This window comes from Nannobrachium achirus (assembly GCF_963921795.1).
Source record: "Nannobrachium achirus genome assembly, chromosome: 13".
Lineage (NCBI taxonomy): Eukaryota > Metazoa > Chordata > Actinopteri > Myctophiformes > Myctophidae > Nannobrachium > Nannobrachium achirus.
Window position 1 is genome coordinate 8219071 of NC_137833.1, and position 16842 is coordinate 8235912.

Genomic DNA, 16842 nt, shown 5'->3' on the forward strand with positions numbered 1-16842 from the left:
ATCTCATTCACATCGCTTCTCTCTCTTGATCAGCAGGTGGTAGTAGTAAGCAGCGCTGCTACAATATATTATTGCTATCATCAAACCAAGTTCACATTATCGTACGAGTGGATGCCTTTCCTACTTTCTTCTCCTGAGTTTTGGTTGTTTGGGCCAACGTTTTGGACAAAAAGCAAGACTTGACACCAGGCCATGCAAAAGGCCAGAAGGAGGGCGAACAATTAAACTGACTACCAAATGGTTCACATAGAAAAGACAGCAACCGCGTATGCAGCAGTTATTTCAAGTCATTTAATCAAACTGCAAACAAATCATCAAGACAGTGGAAGATTTAGTGTTCGACTTTGACCTTTAAGAGAATAAATTGTACAAGATTGTCAAATACAACCAATTACACAGAACAATACCAAACATTTGCATGAACTGAACGTGATTAAACAAAATGTACAAAAGTATTGGCATCAACTTATACTGTAGTTACAGTACCAGGATAATCAAATTCTTTGACAAATTGTCAAGCTTGTTAAACAGCAGATCTACAAGCTCACAGTGTGGCACACGGTACTGTAGATCGGCTTATTTCAGAATAGGCGAAATATGACGTAGGACTTGAGTGGTCAGTGTATGTTTTGTATTAATAATACAATCTGAAAGGTAACAAGTGTCCAAAAGCTGTCAAATGCTGTAATACAAAAGTACAACACTTGGCTCTGAGATGCTCTGTTTATGCTGTACCCCCTCCAACTGTATATAATTATGTTCCCCATTTTCAACTGTTTTTATTTTTATTTGTGACACTTGCTTTGGCAATGTAAACATATGTTTTCTCATGCCAATAAAGCTCATTTGAATTGAATTGAATTGAGATATAGTGTAGTACAAGTTACAAAACTTTGATAGAAAAAATAAACTTGTTTTGTTTTGTTTTTGGTCTGCCAGGCAAGTTTAAACCTCTGCAAGTTTATTTTCATAGTGCACTGACAGGCTCTGTGTATGACTGTAGTCCCCCAGTTTTCCACAAGGTGGCACAGCCGTCTCTTGTTCCGCTTCAGTGTCCCATAACTTGGTACAGCAGGTTTGAACGTGCACTTTACCCTGTACCTGCACAGCACTCCTGTTCTAGCTGACTTATATCCATGTTGGTTTATCCCAACAGCTGTGTCGACCTCTTGCTTTTTATTGCTTTTCCCAACAGAACCAAGAGTTGTTTTAAAGCAATGTTGAACTTTGGCAGAGACGTGGGTGTACTACTGCAGTGGTTCTCAACGTGTGGTTGGGATCCCCAGGGGGGTCTCCAAATAATTTTCGGCGGGTCCCCAGATGATCAGCTTAATGTGCAACGTTGTTTTCTCACTCAGCAGTAAACAAACCAGCATAATGTTTAGGGTATATGCACATTTCTAAAGTGCCAATTTAAAAGGATCCCTGGCTAATACGACAAATATGCCTTAATACATTATAATTGTCCTCTATAACTACAATGTAAAATTAAAAACACCTTAAATATTAAATTTATTCTAGAAATAGCTAATCTTTCACTCAATAGGAGAAATGCCCGTCGCAAGTTGATGATGTCATAAATGTCATGTGTCATTTTTATGGCATGCATGTGCAAAAAAACTAAACACAAATATTGATTTGATGCTCATATTAACCATAGGAAGTATTACGTTTGTTTTTATTTGCACATGCATGCCATAAATTCCATAGGGATAGACCACACATGACGTTTATGACATCATCAACTTGCGACGGGGCATTTCCCCTATTGAGTGAAAGATTAGCTATTTCTAGAAGAAATAAAATAATTAAGGTGTTTTTAATTTGACATTGTATTTATAGAGGACAATTATAATGTATTAAGGCATATTTGTCGTATTAGCCAGGGATCCCTTTAAGGACTTTTTAATACCTCTAAAAGGACAAATTAAACATTGGCCAAATTGTCAAATATTAGAGGCAGAAATTGTGAAAATAGACAATCTATATGCTCACAACGCCTCGTGTTGCGAGGCGTTGTGCGCATGTAGATCTGCTATTTTCACAATAGAACCGTGATAGAACCCTTAGTGCTCGTCAGGGTGGGGGTCTCCAGTTAAAATATGATTATTTTGGGGGTCACGGCCTGAAAAGGTTGAGAACCACTGTACTACTGTACAGTATACAGTACAATATCTACCTGTAGATATTAAGTCCAAACATTCCAGTCCATCATCTTTATGTTGCTTTTGTGCCAACCAGAAGCAGTGATTTCATGACCTCTCACCCAACGGCAACAAACCCAAACAAACAAAGCAGATGCTTCCAGATTCGTACAGTATATGAACCACTTAAGTCCTGTTATACTTTGATGTACGACCGATTGCGAACATAGCTTCATCTACAAGCTCACAACGTGTTGCGTTGTGATGTGCTATGAGCTTGTAAATAATTCGCTATTTTGAAAACTTCCAAAAATCGTATAATTAAGGTCAGCAATATCGGTGTAATATATAAATATATATATATTTTACCAGCTGTCAGTTTGCTATCAAAGCAGCTTTTGACAGGCTGATATAAAGGCATTTCTCTAGTGCAAAATATACAGTATAGCCTATATGTGACCAATATCGCTGTAAAAAAGATTTGCATACCAGGAGGACTCGACTTTATCACACACTGGTAGCTGCTTAAACACCCAACATTCAAGTGGAACATTGCTTTATTACATTTTTATCGCTTCAGGTATTTTAGCTATTTGTAAGGCGACTCTCCACCAAACAGATAACTAAAGAACCTTTCCAACTCCAACAGACCTGCATGGCGATATTGAAGGCAATCGTCTCTTGCCGACAAGATGCAGACGACAGCTTGTCGGCAGCAGACGCTTTCCGACTTCTTCTGAAGAGTTGGCTTTACGCAGAAGTAAACAGGGCTCAAGTGGTTTATATGTGCAAACATACTGGTAACTAAACATCTGCATAGAGTTACAGTACAGTAACCAAAACATCTGAACAGTGTTACTGTTACAGTAACCTGGCTGTTTCAAGTAGACCAGGGGTCTTCAACGTTTTCATGCTAAGGACCCCTTAGTTAAGAGAGAGATGAAGCAGGGACCCCCTCTACACCAAACCACTTTGTCGAAAATTAGCCGATCTACAAGCTCACGACAGATCTGCTATTTTTTGGCAAGTGGTTAATATAAAGGAGAGGTTTCTATCACACAAAGATTTGGAGGACCCCCTGTAGTAACTCTGAGGACCCCCTAGGGGTCCCTTAAAGTAGCCACAGAGCTCCACCTCTCCGGAGGTCTTTGGTCGGTGGTCAGACGTCAGTGCAGGATGCGGTGGAGATATCTCTCCGGGTCCTTCTCTCTTCCTCTCCTCAGCCCTGCCCGGGATGCTGCTCTCTCAGGGGTGGTCCCTGGGGGTCCCTGACTCTCCGTGGCCCCTGGGCCTCCTCTGTCGGCCCCTCTCAGTGTCCACGCCTGTGGCTCCGGACCACCGCGTCCCACTCCTCCCCTCTCTGAGGTGCTGGTCTCCTCCATGGGGTCCTTCGCTGCTTTGCTGCTTTGCGACACGTCACCACCGATCCTGAACGACAATTTACAATTTACATTTAGCAGATGCTCTTAATCCAGAGTGACTTACAATAATCAAGGTAATACATCAATACATCAACATCAAATGCATAGACATATCAATCTAGACAAAATTACATAGGTAGACCGAGCACCTAATCAGTAAAAAACGCTATAGTTAAAACTTAAAAAATGCTATCTAGATTTCATGTGTGGCCATCAACGGTAGGTGAGCTACAGTAAGTGCCATTAGGTGAGTCTTCAGGCCACGGCGGAAGCTAGGGAGTGAGTCTGTAGTTCTAATGGAACTCTCTGAACTTGAAATGGCTGTACATGCTTTCATCTCATCCAGGCTAGATTACTGTAACTCCATTTTTACCTGTCTCAACAAAACATCCGTTGACAAATTGCAGCTGGTTCACAACGCTGCTGCCAGGTTACTCACTAGATCCAAAAAGTCATGTCACATCACCCCCATTCTAGCCTCTCTGCACTGGCTCCCGGTACACTACAGGATCCACTTCAAAGTCCTCACGTTTACCTACAGAGCAATTCATGGCCCAGCCCCTACGTACATCTCAGAAATTATCCGTCCCACCCCTACCACTCGCTCACTCAGATCCGCTGATAAACACCTCCTTGATGTCCCTTGGACAAATCTAGTAACCAAGGGCGACCGAGCCTTTGAGGCCATAGCCCCAAAGCTCTGGAACGCCCTCCCCCTGGACCTAAAAATGGCCCCCTCAGAAGCCTCCTTTAAGAGGCATCTGAAAGCACACATGTTCAGACAGGCCTTTGGTCACTTATAGGCATCCTTGTTTTTTACTGTTCTTTTGTATTCCGTGTTACTGTGGGTGTTTTAATTTATTGATGTCTTCTCTGCAACTGTAGAGCTTATTTTTATTTTATTTTGTATCTCTGCAACTGTAGAGCTTACTTTTATTGAGTATTGTGTGTCTGCACACTGTAGTGCATTCGTGCTGTGAAGATGTGCTATATAAATAAAATCATTCATTCATTCATTCATTCATTCATTCATTCATAATGGGCCTTCGAAAATCGACTCGAAAATCTACTCAAGCTCACCGCGACTCAAAAAATGGGAGTCGAAAAATCGTTATTTTTTATTTTCATTTTTTGTGTCTGTGTCGGAGACGAGTGCATGTCTGTGTTAGTGCATGCATGCATCGCAAATTCGCATGCATGCGGCGCTAGTCAGGTCCGCGGACTACTGGTTGAGAAACACTGCTGGTCTGATCGTGTGCACGCGTCATAGCAGTGGGCGCTGACTGGATGTGTTTGTGTTTACCTCCTGCCTTGTGCACGCTTGAAAAGAAAGCTTGCTTGTAACTGGCAGCGTCGCCGTCGTGCGTGCGATGATTTTGTCAAGATTGACAATAAAACACAACACAAAGACACCCGTGGACGCGGTCAGGTAGGCCGGACTCACACACACAAGCGGAGTGACAGTCCATGGAAAGTAGCGTTAGCAAGCAGGCTCAGGCTGGCACCCAAGGTTTGGTCTGCATCGCTCTCCCTCCCCCAGCTCTCCACTCTCTGAGGCCGGACTCACACATATGCGTGAAACATCTTCTCCGTATCGTCTGAGAATGAGGGGGGGGGGGGGGGGAGTCCAATGCATTGTCAATGGAAGGTTGTTTGGTTTTTTGTCGTTGCCGTGTCTCTTGGCCAAAAGACAGCCTTCGGTTGAGCAAGAGACACGGCAACAACAAAAAACCAAACAACCTTCCATTGACAATGCATTGGACCCCCCCTCCCCCCTCATTCTCATACGATACGGAGAAGATGTTTCACGCATATGTGTGAGTCCGGCCTCAGAGAGTGGAGAGCGAGGCAGACCAAACCTTGGGTGCCAGCCTGAGCCTGCTTGCTAACGCTACTTTCCATGGACTGTAACTCCGCTTCTAGTCTCGAGAGAACAGACTCCATGCTAACGCAAGGAAGAGCAATCATCTATTATCATTATTAGGGCTTTGATGCAAGTTCTAAACTTGATGGGTGCAGCTGCATAAGTTGTTTTGCTTAAAGTAATGCGCTGTTGTGTTCTCCTCTCAGCTGCTGCTTGAAAAAAAAAGTGAAACAAATCGAACAACACGTCGATTTTCGACCTCGACTCGTCGATTTGCAAATAATGAGTCGATTAACATCCCTATTTTCCACCTAAAGAACCTTGGTTCAAGAACCAGTGCCGTTCAACTTTCTTGGAATCTCGGTTCGTTCTTGCGAACCGGCTTGCGTTTCCACCAGACTGAACCAGAGGAACCAAGGATTTTGTGGTTCCCGTTCCGAACCATCTTTTACGGTTCGGAACAGAACTCGGTTCTCGGTGGAAAAGCTCACCTCTGATTCATCCCATAGACGGGAGAACCGGGAGACGGGAGAAGTGTGACAGGGAGTTTATTCCACAGTTCGGGGGCCAAGAGGGCAAATTGTCTCGGACGAGTGGATTTTTGTCCTGGGGTTTTTATCGAGGGTTCTGTCAGCATCCCTGTGTTAACAACACAAGAGACTTTTGTTTGAAACCTTATTGTAATCAAGGGGGTTTAAAAGCCACCGAGTTCAGGCAGGTACTGAAGTCAAAGTTAAGCTCTTAGATTGTTCCACGGCTGGAATGTGTTCGCAATTTCATATGGTTTACATAAGTGTTCTCTGAAGATCTTGCACGTATTTGCTTGGCTTACTCAGCAGGCACTCAAAGGTGTGTGTGTGTGTGTGTGTGTGTGTGTGTGTGTGCGTGCATGCGTGCGTGCATGCGTGCGTGCATGCGTGCGTGCGTGAGACTAATTCTGCGTGCAACGAGCATGCACAAGCTTGCATGCCATACCATCCATTATTATTTATATATTTTTTGCTAATTTATGTTTTAGCTATTGAAAAATAGCAGATATACAAGCTCACTGCGATCTTGTAGATCTGTTTTTTTTATCGTTAAAATATTTTTGCAAATCTTTGAATATAATACTTTCAAAGCAAACTTTTGTAACACAAATCACTGCTTCTGGGGGACCCTGTAACAACATATTTTAGATAGGGGTCTGCGACCAAATAAATGTCATTTTGGGGGTCCTTGACATGAAAAAAAAATAATAATAATTAGAAGACATTATAGAATCGGGTCAAAAATATGAGACTATGAAATGTCATGATTTTTCAAAAATAGCAGATCTACAAGCTTCAAGCTTCAGCCAAGCCCCATCATGGACCTCCCATAGCGTCTCTATACAGTACCTGAGGTGATTGAAGGCCTGCAGCCAGCGTGAGCCCAGTGCCTCTCTCCCCTCGGGGCCCCGGGGACCCCGGAGGCGCCGGCCCCGGGCCCTCAGCCCTATGAGCGCCTGGGCCAGCTCGGCCTCGTCGCCGTGGCCCCAGACCAGCTGGGCCCTGCGCTCTGCGTCCTGGTCCCCGGCCGCGCGGAACAGCCTCTGGAGCTGCCACAGGTTCACCCCGCCGAAGATGTTCCCCGAGCCCGCCTTCCTGCCTCGCCGCTCGGCCAGGCGCCACGTCACCATGGGGGGGCACGTCGTCACCAGCATGGTGGGGGGGCCCGCCATGGGGGGGGGGCCCGCCACCACCGCGGAGGACGGATGAGAAGAGGCCTGGGCGTCCATGGGAAGAACCACACACTGGCTCTGCTCTGCTGGGAGGGGAAAACATTGTCCATTTAGGGTCTAGAATTATTGAATGCTTTAACCAGTGAAAAATAGCAGATATAAAAGCTCACAGTGCGGCACCGAGTGCCGCGCTGCGAGCTTGTAGATCTGCTATTTTTGAAAAAGTCGTGAAAATGTGTGCAAATCTTTGAATATTATGTATTTTCAAAGCGAATGTTTGTAACTACAATTTTGCTTCTGGGTGGTCCCTGGAACTAAATATTTTGAGATGGGGGTCCGTGGCCAAATATATTTCATTTTGGGGGTCCTTCACATGAAAAGGTTTGAGAACCACTGACATAGTAGTCTCTCAAGAACAGACTAACTGAGCTCCAGTTATGTGAAAAGGACCTTTTCTTTGACGATGGCTGGCCAGATTGCTGACATAGAAACATAGGTTTTTCAAAAAATCTTAAAAGGATTCAAAAGACACTTATAGAATAGGGTAAAATTTTTAATTTTCACGATTTTTCAAAAATAGCAGATCTACAAGTTCGCAGCGCTGTGAGGGCCAATCGGGTGGCGTTAGCTGATTTGGCAGAAAGTGTGGAGTTAGGAGGTTTTGTCCCAAGCACTTTTTTACTACTTTCCATTGGTTCAATATTATTTTAACCAACACTCAGATGTAAAGGGTGTTCAATAGCCCTGGTTTATGGCAATAAATCTAAAACCTCAAAAATGGCGTTAAGAGGTTTTGGCCAGACAGTGACAATATATATTTTGACAAAAAATGTTTTGACCCCTGGCCAGGGGCGTCACACCAAATTCTGGGCCCTGGGTACAAGGATTCACTGCGGGCCCCCCATGAATGTTAACTATTAAAAAATAGCAGATATACAAGCTCACAGCGCGGCACCGAGTGCCGCGCTGCGAGCTTGTAGATCTGCTATTTTTGAAAAATTGTGAAAATGTGTGCAAGAAACCCATGTTTCCATGTCAGTGATGCTCAAACTTTTTCCTGTGAAGCACCCCCAAAATGATATGAATTTGGCCACGGACCCCCATCTCAAAATATTTCGTTCCAGGGACCCCCCCCCCGGAAGCAAATTTTGAGTTACAAATGTTTGCTTAAAAAATACATATTCAAAGATTTGCACACATTTTCACGACGTTAAAAAAAATAGCAGATCTACAAGCTCGCAGCGCGGCACTCGGTGCCGCGCTGTGAGCTTGTATATCTGCTATTTTTCAATAGCTAAAGTTACTAGGGCCCCTCCACCTTGGGCCCTGGTAACGCAGTCCCACTTTCCTACCCCTTGTGACGCCCCTGCCCCTGGCTCAATCTCTGTGCTCTGATTCTTTAATCTTACTTTAGGAACCATGCAGGAGCTGTGCTTTAAAGCCCATTAAACTGCAGATGGTTGCTCTCATGTTGGTTACCTTCTGACATGCTTTGAAGTGGGACAGGCCTAGTCACAATTATTACATAATCATCTGATCGCAATTAGTGTACATCACAATGATTTGGTCATAATGGGGGGGCATAGCTCAGGGGTAGAGAAACCGTTATTAGAGCACGAAGGGTTCCCGAAGGGTTCCCAGTTCGAATCCGGGCTCCCCCTGAGTTAATGTCGAAGGGTCCTTGGGTAAGACTCTGAACCCCACATTGCTCCCGGTGAGCAGGTCAGTGCCTTGCATGGTTTCCTCCGCCACCGGTGTATGAATGTGTGCGTGAATGGGTGAATGTAATGCACAATCTCTGTAAAGCGCTTTGGATAAAAGCGCTATATAAATGCACCATTTACCATTTATAATCGTCATAATCGTTTCCATGTTGAAAAATTCTCATATATTTTCAAACATTATGAAAAAGAATAGTGGAAATAGCCGATCTATAAGCTCACATGTGAGCTTGTAGATCGGCTATTTCCACTATTGTCAAATATGTCAGCAATTTCTTTGTATATGCTATTTAGGTTTACGTGTCATATCTGCCATGTGCACCAAAAAGCTAAACTGGTCTTGTGACCCCACAGGCCGATTAACATAGATTTGACAAAAATGAATGAACCTCACTGCTGCCATTTCTTCTTTTAGCAGATTGCATCTCAAACTGCATGGTGTACAATGAATTGCTATTCTTCTACGTTCTATTTGGTTTGGACATGTGCAAAGGCTTTAGATTATAGCTGGTATTTGTTTCAAAAAGGCTTCATGCCAAGCTATCCTTGCCTGCATGGCATAACTATTTCTAACATTTATATAAGCTGGTCTTCCATGCAGTTGCAGTGTGAGTGGCACAGCTCTGTTTACACACCATTGAATTGGATTATTGACTATATACTACAGCCCCATCTGTGACCTGACCTCCCCAAGCCATCAAGGCCAACATTATTGACATGAGTTTGTGTCTCTTAGATCTGCGATAGGTCTTTGAAAGGGACGAACAATCAACTGGATTACATAAAAAGAGATACACATACTGGAGAAAACACCAGCACAGTTTGTCCCTTTTCTCCAAACACCATGTTCCAATTTGACCCTGGGATATTATGTCATGCTGATGCTGCTCATATATTACAGCAGTGGTTCTCAAAGTGGATTTCAGGGGTTCCCTATAGTTCCTTTAGGGAGGTCTAAATGGACCCATACAAGTCTGTAACTCTGACAGTGTACAAATGGAACCATTTGGTTCCATTTGTACACTGTCAGAGTTAAGGGGAGACCTTTGAGAACCATTGATTGATTGATTGATTGATTGAAGAATTGATTAGAAGGTTGCATAGCAAAAAGTACAATTTCATGACAGTACAAATCACTGGTACAAGGTCAACTAAAAGGAGATCCTAGTAAGTTTTCCGGCTTATTTACACAGGAACCACTTTATGTATCTCATACAGTAACATTGAAAGACAGAGGATATACCACATAGGCTATTTCGCAAAGGGAATTGTCAGTAACAAAAGGGGGGAAAAAAAAGAAAAAAAAAGCAGTCAAAATGTTTAAAATAACAAGGGGAAAATAAATAATAGTAGTAAAGTGAAATAGGAGACATTTACAGTAACACTGTATTGCAGCATGCACAGGGTTGTGTAAACATAGGTCACAGACAGAGGACTCGACGTCATACAAACGAATAAGTAGAGCCTACGTTAGTAACAACAACGTGAGACTATTAGAGTCATGTGAAAATGTTATAGATTAGAGTTAGCTGTCGACTTACCCTCCTTCAAAAAGGAACTTCTGTTTTCAAAGCAATGCTCTCCTACACAGCATGATTCTTTTATATGTTATTACTATATAATAATGTGTGCTAAAGGTGAGTGTGTGCGGCAGACAATGCTAGTGTAGAATGGCCATACTGTAGTGTGTGTGTGAGCGTGTGTGTCTACTATAATGACCTAGAGTGCAATCTGATCCGGACTGGTGACGCTTTGGTTACCCCTGGCGACCGACTGGCCAATGAGAGCGCGTCCCCTCCCTTTGTGGGCGGGGACGGACATTGTTCCCCTCCTAGTACTGGGACATGACGGTCGTTTCTCACCGCCGTCATGGATCCACCTCAACCTGCTGTGGAGCAGTTTAGCCAATTTGACACCTACGTTTATACAAACGTTCAAATTCCCAAAATAACGTGCTTACTGACGGCTCACGGATGTCTTAATATGGTACGCTTAATAATAATTACCTGTGTCTTCCGTTTTGTTTAATAAAACATATTTTAATCCGATCGATGGCCATTTTTCTCAGATTTTTCTCAACGCGACCCCATCGGTTGGGGAGCTGTACTGCACTCTGATACGTTCAAACATTTTTTGGAAAATGACCATTGGTCGGATTAAAATGCTTCTTATTAGACAACACGGAAGATAAGGGTAATTCTGTTTAAGCGAACCATATCATTACGTCTGTGAGACTTCATTAAGCACATTGATTCTGACATTTGAACGTTTTTGTAGACGTATATAAGGCAAATTGTCAACACTGCTAAACGCCAGGTTGAACCTCATCCATGACATGTCATGTTCCAGGACTTTGTTCCCACCAATCAGTGGTGCTGGGAAGGATTGGCCACGTAGGCTGTGGCGTGCCGTGCTGTCCCGTCGTGTGTGCCGAGAATTAGCAGATCTACAAGCTCACAACGCGTCGCATGTAGATCTGCTAATTCTAGCAGAGCACAGCAGAGTGTAATCCGTTCATTGACGTCAGTCGGGACAGGAATGATCGACCCTCCCGGCGGGGAGTCCCTTTGCGTCAGGCTGTGACGGGACAACACAAGTCCTTGTGAGCAACAGGCACACACTGACGCACAGATCGATATGTTTTAGCTGATTTGATATGCCATATGGGACTGAGAGGGAGCCGGTCGATTTCAGAGATCTATGGGCGAAAATACATTACAAAAAAAACCTTACCATTCCCTCGCCCTGACCCTCCTATTGTACACATAACTTGTATTTTCCACTATTTTGTTTTTAGTTATTCTGTTTACAAGTTATTTTCTGATAAATATAGTAGCCTACTGTGTCTGTGTTCTATATCCGTCTGTCATTAAATGTTATATGAGTTAAAGAGAAGGATCTCAATAAGCGTTGCATTACCTGAGTTTCCTTTTAGTTGACCTTGTACCAGTGAACTGTACTGTCATGAAACTGTTTTCCTAAGCAAAACTTATAATACGGACTTCAATCAATCAATCGATCAATCAAACCAGGATACAGTCACCAGTCCAGGATAGCATCCCATATGGTGAGTATCCACGTCTGACCAAGTAGACTTTTTCTTTTTATGTATTTTAATAAAAAGTGTGTGTGTGTGTGTGTGTGTGTGTGTGTGTGTGTGTGTGTGTGTGTGTGTGTGTGTGTGTGTGTGTGTACACACAGAGAGAGAGAGAGAGAGAGAGAGAGAGAAAAGAGAGAGAGAGAGAGACTTGGATAACCCTGGAGCTACAGTCTATCCGTCATCCGTCATGCAATGTTATATGATATTCATAAAGTGGTTCCTGTGTAAATAAGCCGAAAAGCTTACTAGGATCTCCTTTTAGTTGACCGTGTACCAGTGAACTGCACTGTCATGAAACTGTGCTTTTTCCCATGCAACCTTCTGATACATTCTTCAATCAATCAAACAGTGCAGAGAGAGATGTTTGGATGATCCACCAGCTCTGGTGCTCCCTGAAGGAGGAGCAAGCTTAGAATTACAAACCTCCCCCTTCTCCGTCTCCCAGCCCCCGACACCCAGGCACGTGCACACATAGACATCAAAGGAGGCTTGAGTCCCTGCCCTTTTATATCCATCTGTAAAAAGTGCCCTCTCTCTCCCATCATTTCGACCGGAGGGTTAGCGACTCACTCCACGGAGGTTAAGGTTAGGGTGAGGGTTAGAGTCGGGTGTTGAAAAGTTGAAATGTAGTAACAGCGACACGCTCCCCTCTCTCCAGACCATGAATGTAGTTTTTAACTATGAAAGAAACACAAATGTCCTCTTTCCATGCCATACCTGAAGGCAGCGTTCAAGAGAATTGCCTTGTCCAAACTCTCCTGAACTTGAATGCAGCATCTTATGTTGAAAGAATCCATGCCGTTACGCCACATCTCCAGTATTGACTTGATTATTAGTTCAGTGAGGTATCACACACCGAAAATAGCCGGCCTCCACGCTCTGTCTGCTATTTTCGATATTTCCACCAAACGTAGGGTGACTTCAGCCACTCAAACCGAGATGCGAACTACCGGGACAATTTTGTAGTGAATATTAGTGACATATTAATGTTTTAGAGATATTTGTCTGGACACCGGGACACGCAGCTTGAAAACGGGACAGTCCCGGCCCGGGACGTCTGGTCACCCTAACCAAAAGGACCTTCTAGAAATGTCAGCCCCTGCCTCTCTAAGACTCCCTGCAAGTCCCTGCCCGACACTCACTATAAACCTCCCCCTTCCCAGTCTCCCAGCCCCCGACCAACACACACTACAGACAGACGCTGCATTCACCAGAGGAAACGGAAGAGACGAAACAGAAGGAAGAATTTTCATTTCCAAAACCCCGGGGTTGTAGTCGAAAGAACAAGCGGTTCTTTCTTTTTTAATCAGACTTTCCCCACAATTCTGCCTCCCACCACCACCACATTTGAGCACGATACAGACTTTCCTTTCCCCTCCTGTTTTTATTTTATTTCCCCCTCTTCTCTCCCCCTCCCCTTTTCCCCCAGCTGTTTGCAGCTGTTTGCAGCTGGCTGAAGGCACACCCGCCCTGTTTGGGGAAAAAGGGGAACCGAGAGAGAGAGAGAGAGAGAGAGAGAAGTGGATGAGAGAGGATGGCACCTCAACCTCCCCATCATCAGGTGAGAACCAGGAACATCCCGGGGTTCCTGAAGAGCTTCTCGGGGATCCTCCGCGTCCTGCAGATCCTGTTCGGTGCCGGGCTGTGGGTGGTCATCGCCGCCAACAAGTACGAGGGCTCCATCCACTTTGTGCTGTTCGTGGCCGTACTGTTCTGGCTCCTCACCCTGGCCCTGTTCTTCGTCACGCTGCTGGACAAGCAGGACCTGGTGCCCGTGGTGGGCGGCAGCGAGGACCGCTGGGCGCTCACCAACCTGGCACACGACGCGGTGGCCGCCGCGCTCTACCTGCCCGCCATCGGCGTGATGATCTACAAGACGGAGAGGAACTCCTACTGCAACCTGAAGCAGTACAAGCACTACTGCCTCTACGGGGTCTACCTGGCCGCCGCCGTGTTCGCCTGCCTGGGCGCCGCCGCCTACCTGGTCGGGGCGGTTTACGCAGGGTGCAGGAGGTTTGGGGGTTGTTGTTGTTGTTGTGGAGGATCTTCCCCCACCCCCGACACACAGACACAGCAGGGCAGCAGGAGAGGCATTCCGGTGGGGGAACAACAACAGGCGTGATGACTGATGCCCCCCCTTTCTTCCTCAAGACAAAGGAGAGGACAGAGTTTGTCTCCTTGGCTTGTAGCCTGTGTGCTTCAGGCTTTTAAGTTGTATGTGTAGTAGTCTAATTTAACACTGTTCATTCTTTTCAGTAGTTAAAGTATATATTTTTATGTATGTCTTTTTTTATATGGCAGCCAGTATTCCCGTTATTATTGAATAATGTGACACTAAACTAGTTTTCATCTAATTCAAACACCCCAAAGCCTTTGTATAGAGGCTATGTGCATGCATGAAGTGAATGGTAAATCGAGTGGCAATTTGGCAAAGTGAGTGGCAAAGTGAGTTTAACGTTGTTTAATGCAGTCAGATAGGACCTCTCTGTTTGGATGTATGGGCTGTCAAGGCCAGAAAGTAGTTTTTTGCCACTCAGTAGGCGTTCCCGCATAACTTCCGGGTATAATGATGATGTCACACACATACCCTCTATTGTTAACTTATCGAGGCGTGAACATTTGATCAGTGTCTTCCTCTACCAGGATGCTGTCCTAACAACGTGAGCGGCAGCAACACAAAACATGCTACTATGTATCGGTAGGCACAGGTGTTTTATATCAGGGGGAAAAACGTGCCCTTATTAACTGTTCTTTATGTAAAACCAAATGCAAAAGAATAAACAACCACCATATCAGTGCTAGTGAGAGGTCTTCCTTGTTTGGTTTCACTGCTAGGCTGAAGAAACAACACCTTTAGCAGGAGTTTTCAATCTTTTTTGACTCAGGATACCCCTGTAAATGACCTTTCATCCAGGGCACCCCTGAATTACACTGTCAATCTGTAGAATCTTACATGATAATATTTCCACCTGAGATATTGTAGGCTACAGTATGTCACGGAGAAATATCAGTTTCCATCAGAACTGACTGAAAATAACTTTATATTTGACATTTCCCAGTAAGCACAGTCAGGATCTGGACCAATCAGTGTGACGTCTCGATTGGGGCCAGATCACAGCCCATATGGGGATGATCTTGACGACATTACCAGGACGTCATATGGACGTTTTTGTTTGGATTTATGTTGGTTGAAATGAGGTGATATTCTATAGGCCAGATAAATATCATAACTAGTCAGATATGTCCTAGAATATAACCTTACATGCTCATATTTCAACTAACATTACAAACAATAACAATAATCCTGTCAAACAAAAGAGTCCATATGACGTCCTGGTAATGACGTCAAGATCATCCCCATATGGGCTGTGATCTGGCCCCAATCCAGACGTCACTGATTGGTCCAGGTCCTGGCGTGCTTGCTGGGTTAACCACTTAAGCATCCCTTTTCTGAGGGGAAGGTTGACCAAAAAATAGCCGATCTACAAGCTCACAGATCGGCTATTTTGGTGAAGAGAGTTGAAGTAGATGGAAGAATAACTCATCAAGTACAGTGCAAATCAGGTCTGTTTTACTAAGCATAGAGATTCTAACCCTATCTCTAACACTTACCCTAAACTTAACCCCTATGGAAGTGTCGCCACTCCGACAATAAGAAGTCAATTTCGGAGTGGCGACATGTCGGAATGGAGAGCGACTCCCGGGCAACTGGCGCCCCGGGGGCCACATGCGGCCCCCACCTTCACTTAATGCTGCCCGGAGGTTGATATCTGAATGCTGATATATTATTGATTCCAGCTGTTATAATTCCAAACATGCAAACATGACCTGCTTTAATTACTTCAGTCTATATTAGTAGCTTACAGACTAGTATTAACAGTATTAACATAACAACATATAAATGCATTTGAAATGAACAAATAATAAAATAAAATAAAACTAAGTTACTTTTCAGGATTCCAATTCAAAAATCTCAAAAATAGCCGATCTACAAGCTCAAAACGTGTCGCACTGCGACACGTTTTGAGCTTGTAGATCGGCCATTTTTGATATGCATCGCGGCCCTCTGGAGTGAGTGTGAAAATGTAGTGGCCCTCTTTATCATCAAAGTTGCCCACCCCTGGTCTAAGTGTTAAACTGAAGTGATATTGATGCTTTCCAAATATTATCAGATTATTCTGAGTCACCCCTGGACTGGCATCACGGCACCCAAGGGTGCCACGGCACCCACTTTGGGAAACCCTGACCTGTAGGCTTATAGCCAGTCAATCCCTGCGGGCACAGAGAGGTTCTCAAGACCCGCTGGAGGGCGACGGCTGTGAGCAGTTTTGCACATTTTTTGTGTTTTATGTCCAGGGACGTGCTGCTGGCCATTGGGAAAAGCAACTCCCGAATGGCCGGTTCATTCCCGGCCGGTCCAGGCCGGCCATTAGGAAACAATTAAAAATAAAATGTCGGCCTTCGTTCCATTTTGTGGGCTGGGCGGCCAACAAAGTAAATCGTCACTGTCGGGCAGAAACCTCATATCTAAGTTTCAAATGTGTACATTTTCTTCGCAAAGCAAAACCCTGCTTCATCGTCGCACAAAAGTAGTGAAAACAGCCGATATACAAGCACACAACGCCTCGCACTGTTGTGTGCTTGTAGATCGGCTGTTTTCACTAGTTTAAATCATTTTTTAAATGAAAACAAACGGTTTTGGACATACAAGGTTTCCACCCGACAACAACGAAATATAACTCATGTAATTGGCTTGTCTTATTGTCATGATCTGAAATGGCAAATCTTTGAGTAGCAGCAGCAGCGCTACGCAATGAGGGCCTCTCCAACTATTTTTCCCCGGGCTGAATCAGGGGCCCAGCATGTCCCTGTGTATGTCCAACCGAGAAA

General features: G+C 44.4%; 2 protein-coding genes across 3 annotated transcripts; one reads left to right on the forward strand and one right to left on the reverse strand.

The window, feature by feature from the left end:
* Nucleotides 1-330: 330 nt before the first annotated feature.
* avpi1 (arginine vasopressin induced 1) lies at nucleotides 331-10528 on the reverse strand. 2 transcript variants are annotated; one of them, XR_013962651.1, is made up of 4 exons: nucleotides 10394-10528; nucleotides 6809-7214; nucleotides 797-3572; nucleotides 331-682 (listed from the first exon to the last, which is right to left on the reverse strand). XR_013962651.1 is itself a non-coding variant. In XM_080740373.1 (3 exons), exons 2-3 carry the CDS (start codon nucleotides 7186-7188, stop codon nucleotides 3311-3313), a joined length of 642 nt encoding a protein of 213 aa, XP_080596499.1. In that variant the 5' UTR covers nucleotides 7189-7214; nucleotides 10394-10528; the 3' UTR covers nucleotides 331-3310. The 2 variants fall into 2 exon arrangements, 1 of the variants encoding a protein (XP_080596499.1); XM_080740373.1 differs by having other exon boundaries at nucleotides 331-3572.
* A 2958-nt stretch (nucleotides 10529-13486) lies between these two features.
* On the forward strand, nucleotides 13487-14074 carry LOC308296781 (MARVEL domain-containing protein 1-like; the record flags this gene model as incomplete). Its single annotated transcript, XM_080740107.1, has 1 exon — nucleotides 13487-14074. One exon carries the CDS (start codon nucleotides 13487-13489, stop codon nucleotides 14072-14074), a length of 588 nt encoding a protein of 195 aa, XP_080596233.1.
* Between the last annotated feature and the right edge of the window lie 2768 nt (nucleotides 14075-16842).

Coding starts and splice junctions, on each gene's coding strand:
- avpi1 (XM_080740373.1), bottom strand. CDS start 7,188: ATGGACGCCCAGGCCTCTTCTCATCCGTCCTCCGCGGTGGTGGCGGGC. Junction 3,573..6,808: donor CAGGCCTTCAATCACCTCAG/GTACTGTATAGA, acceptor ATTGTCGTTCAG/GATCGGTGGTGACGTGTCGC.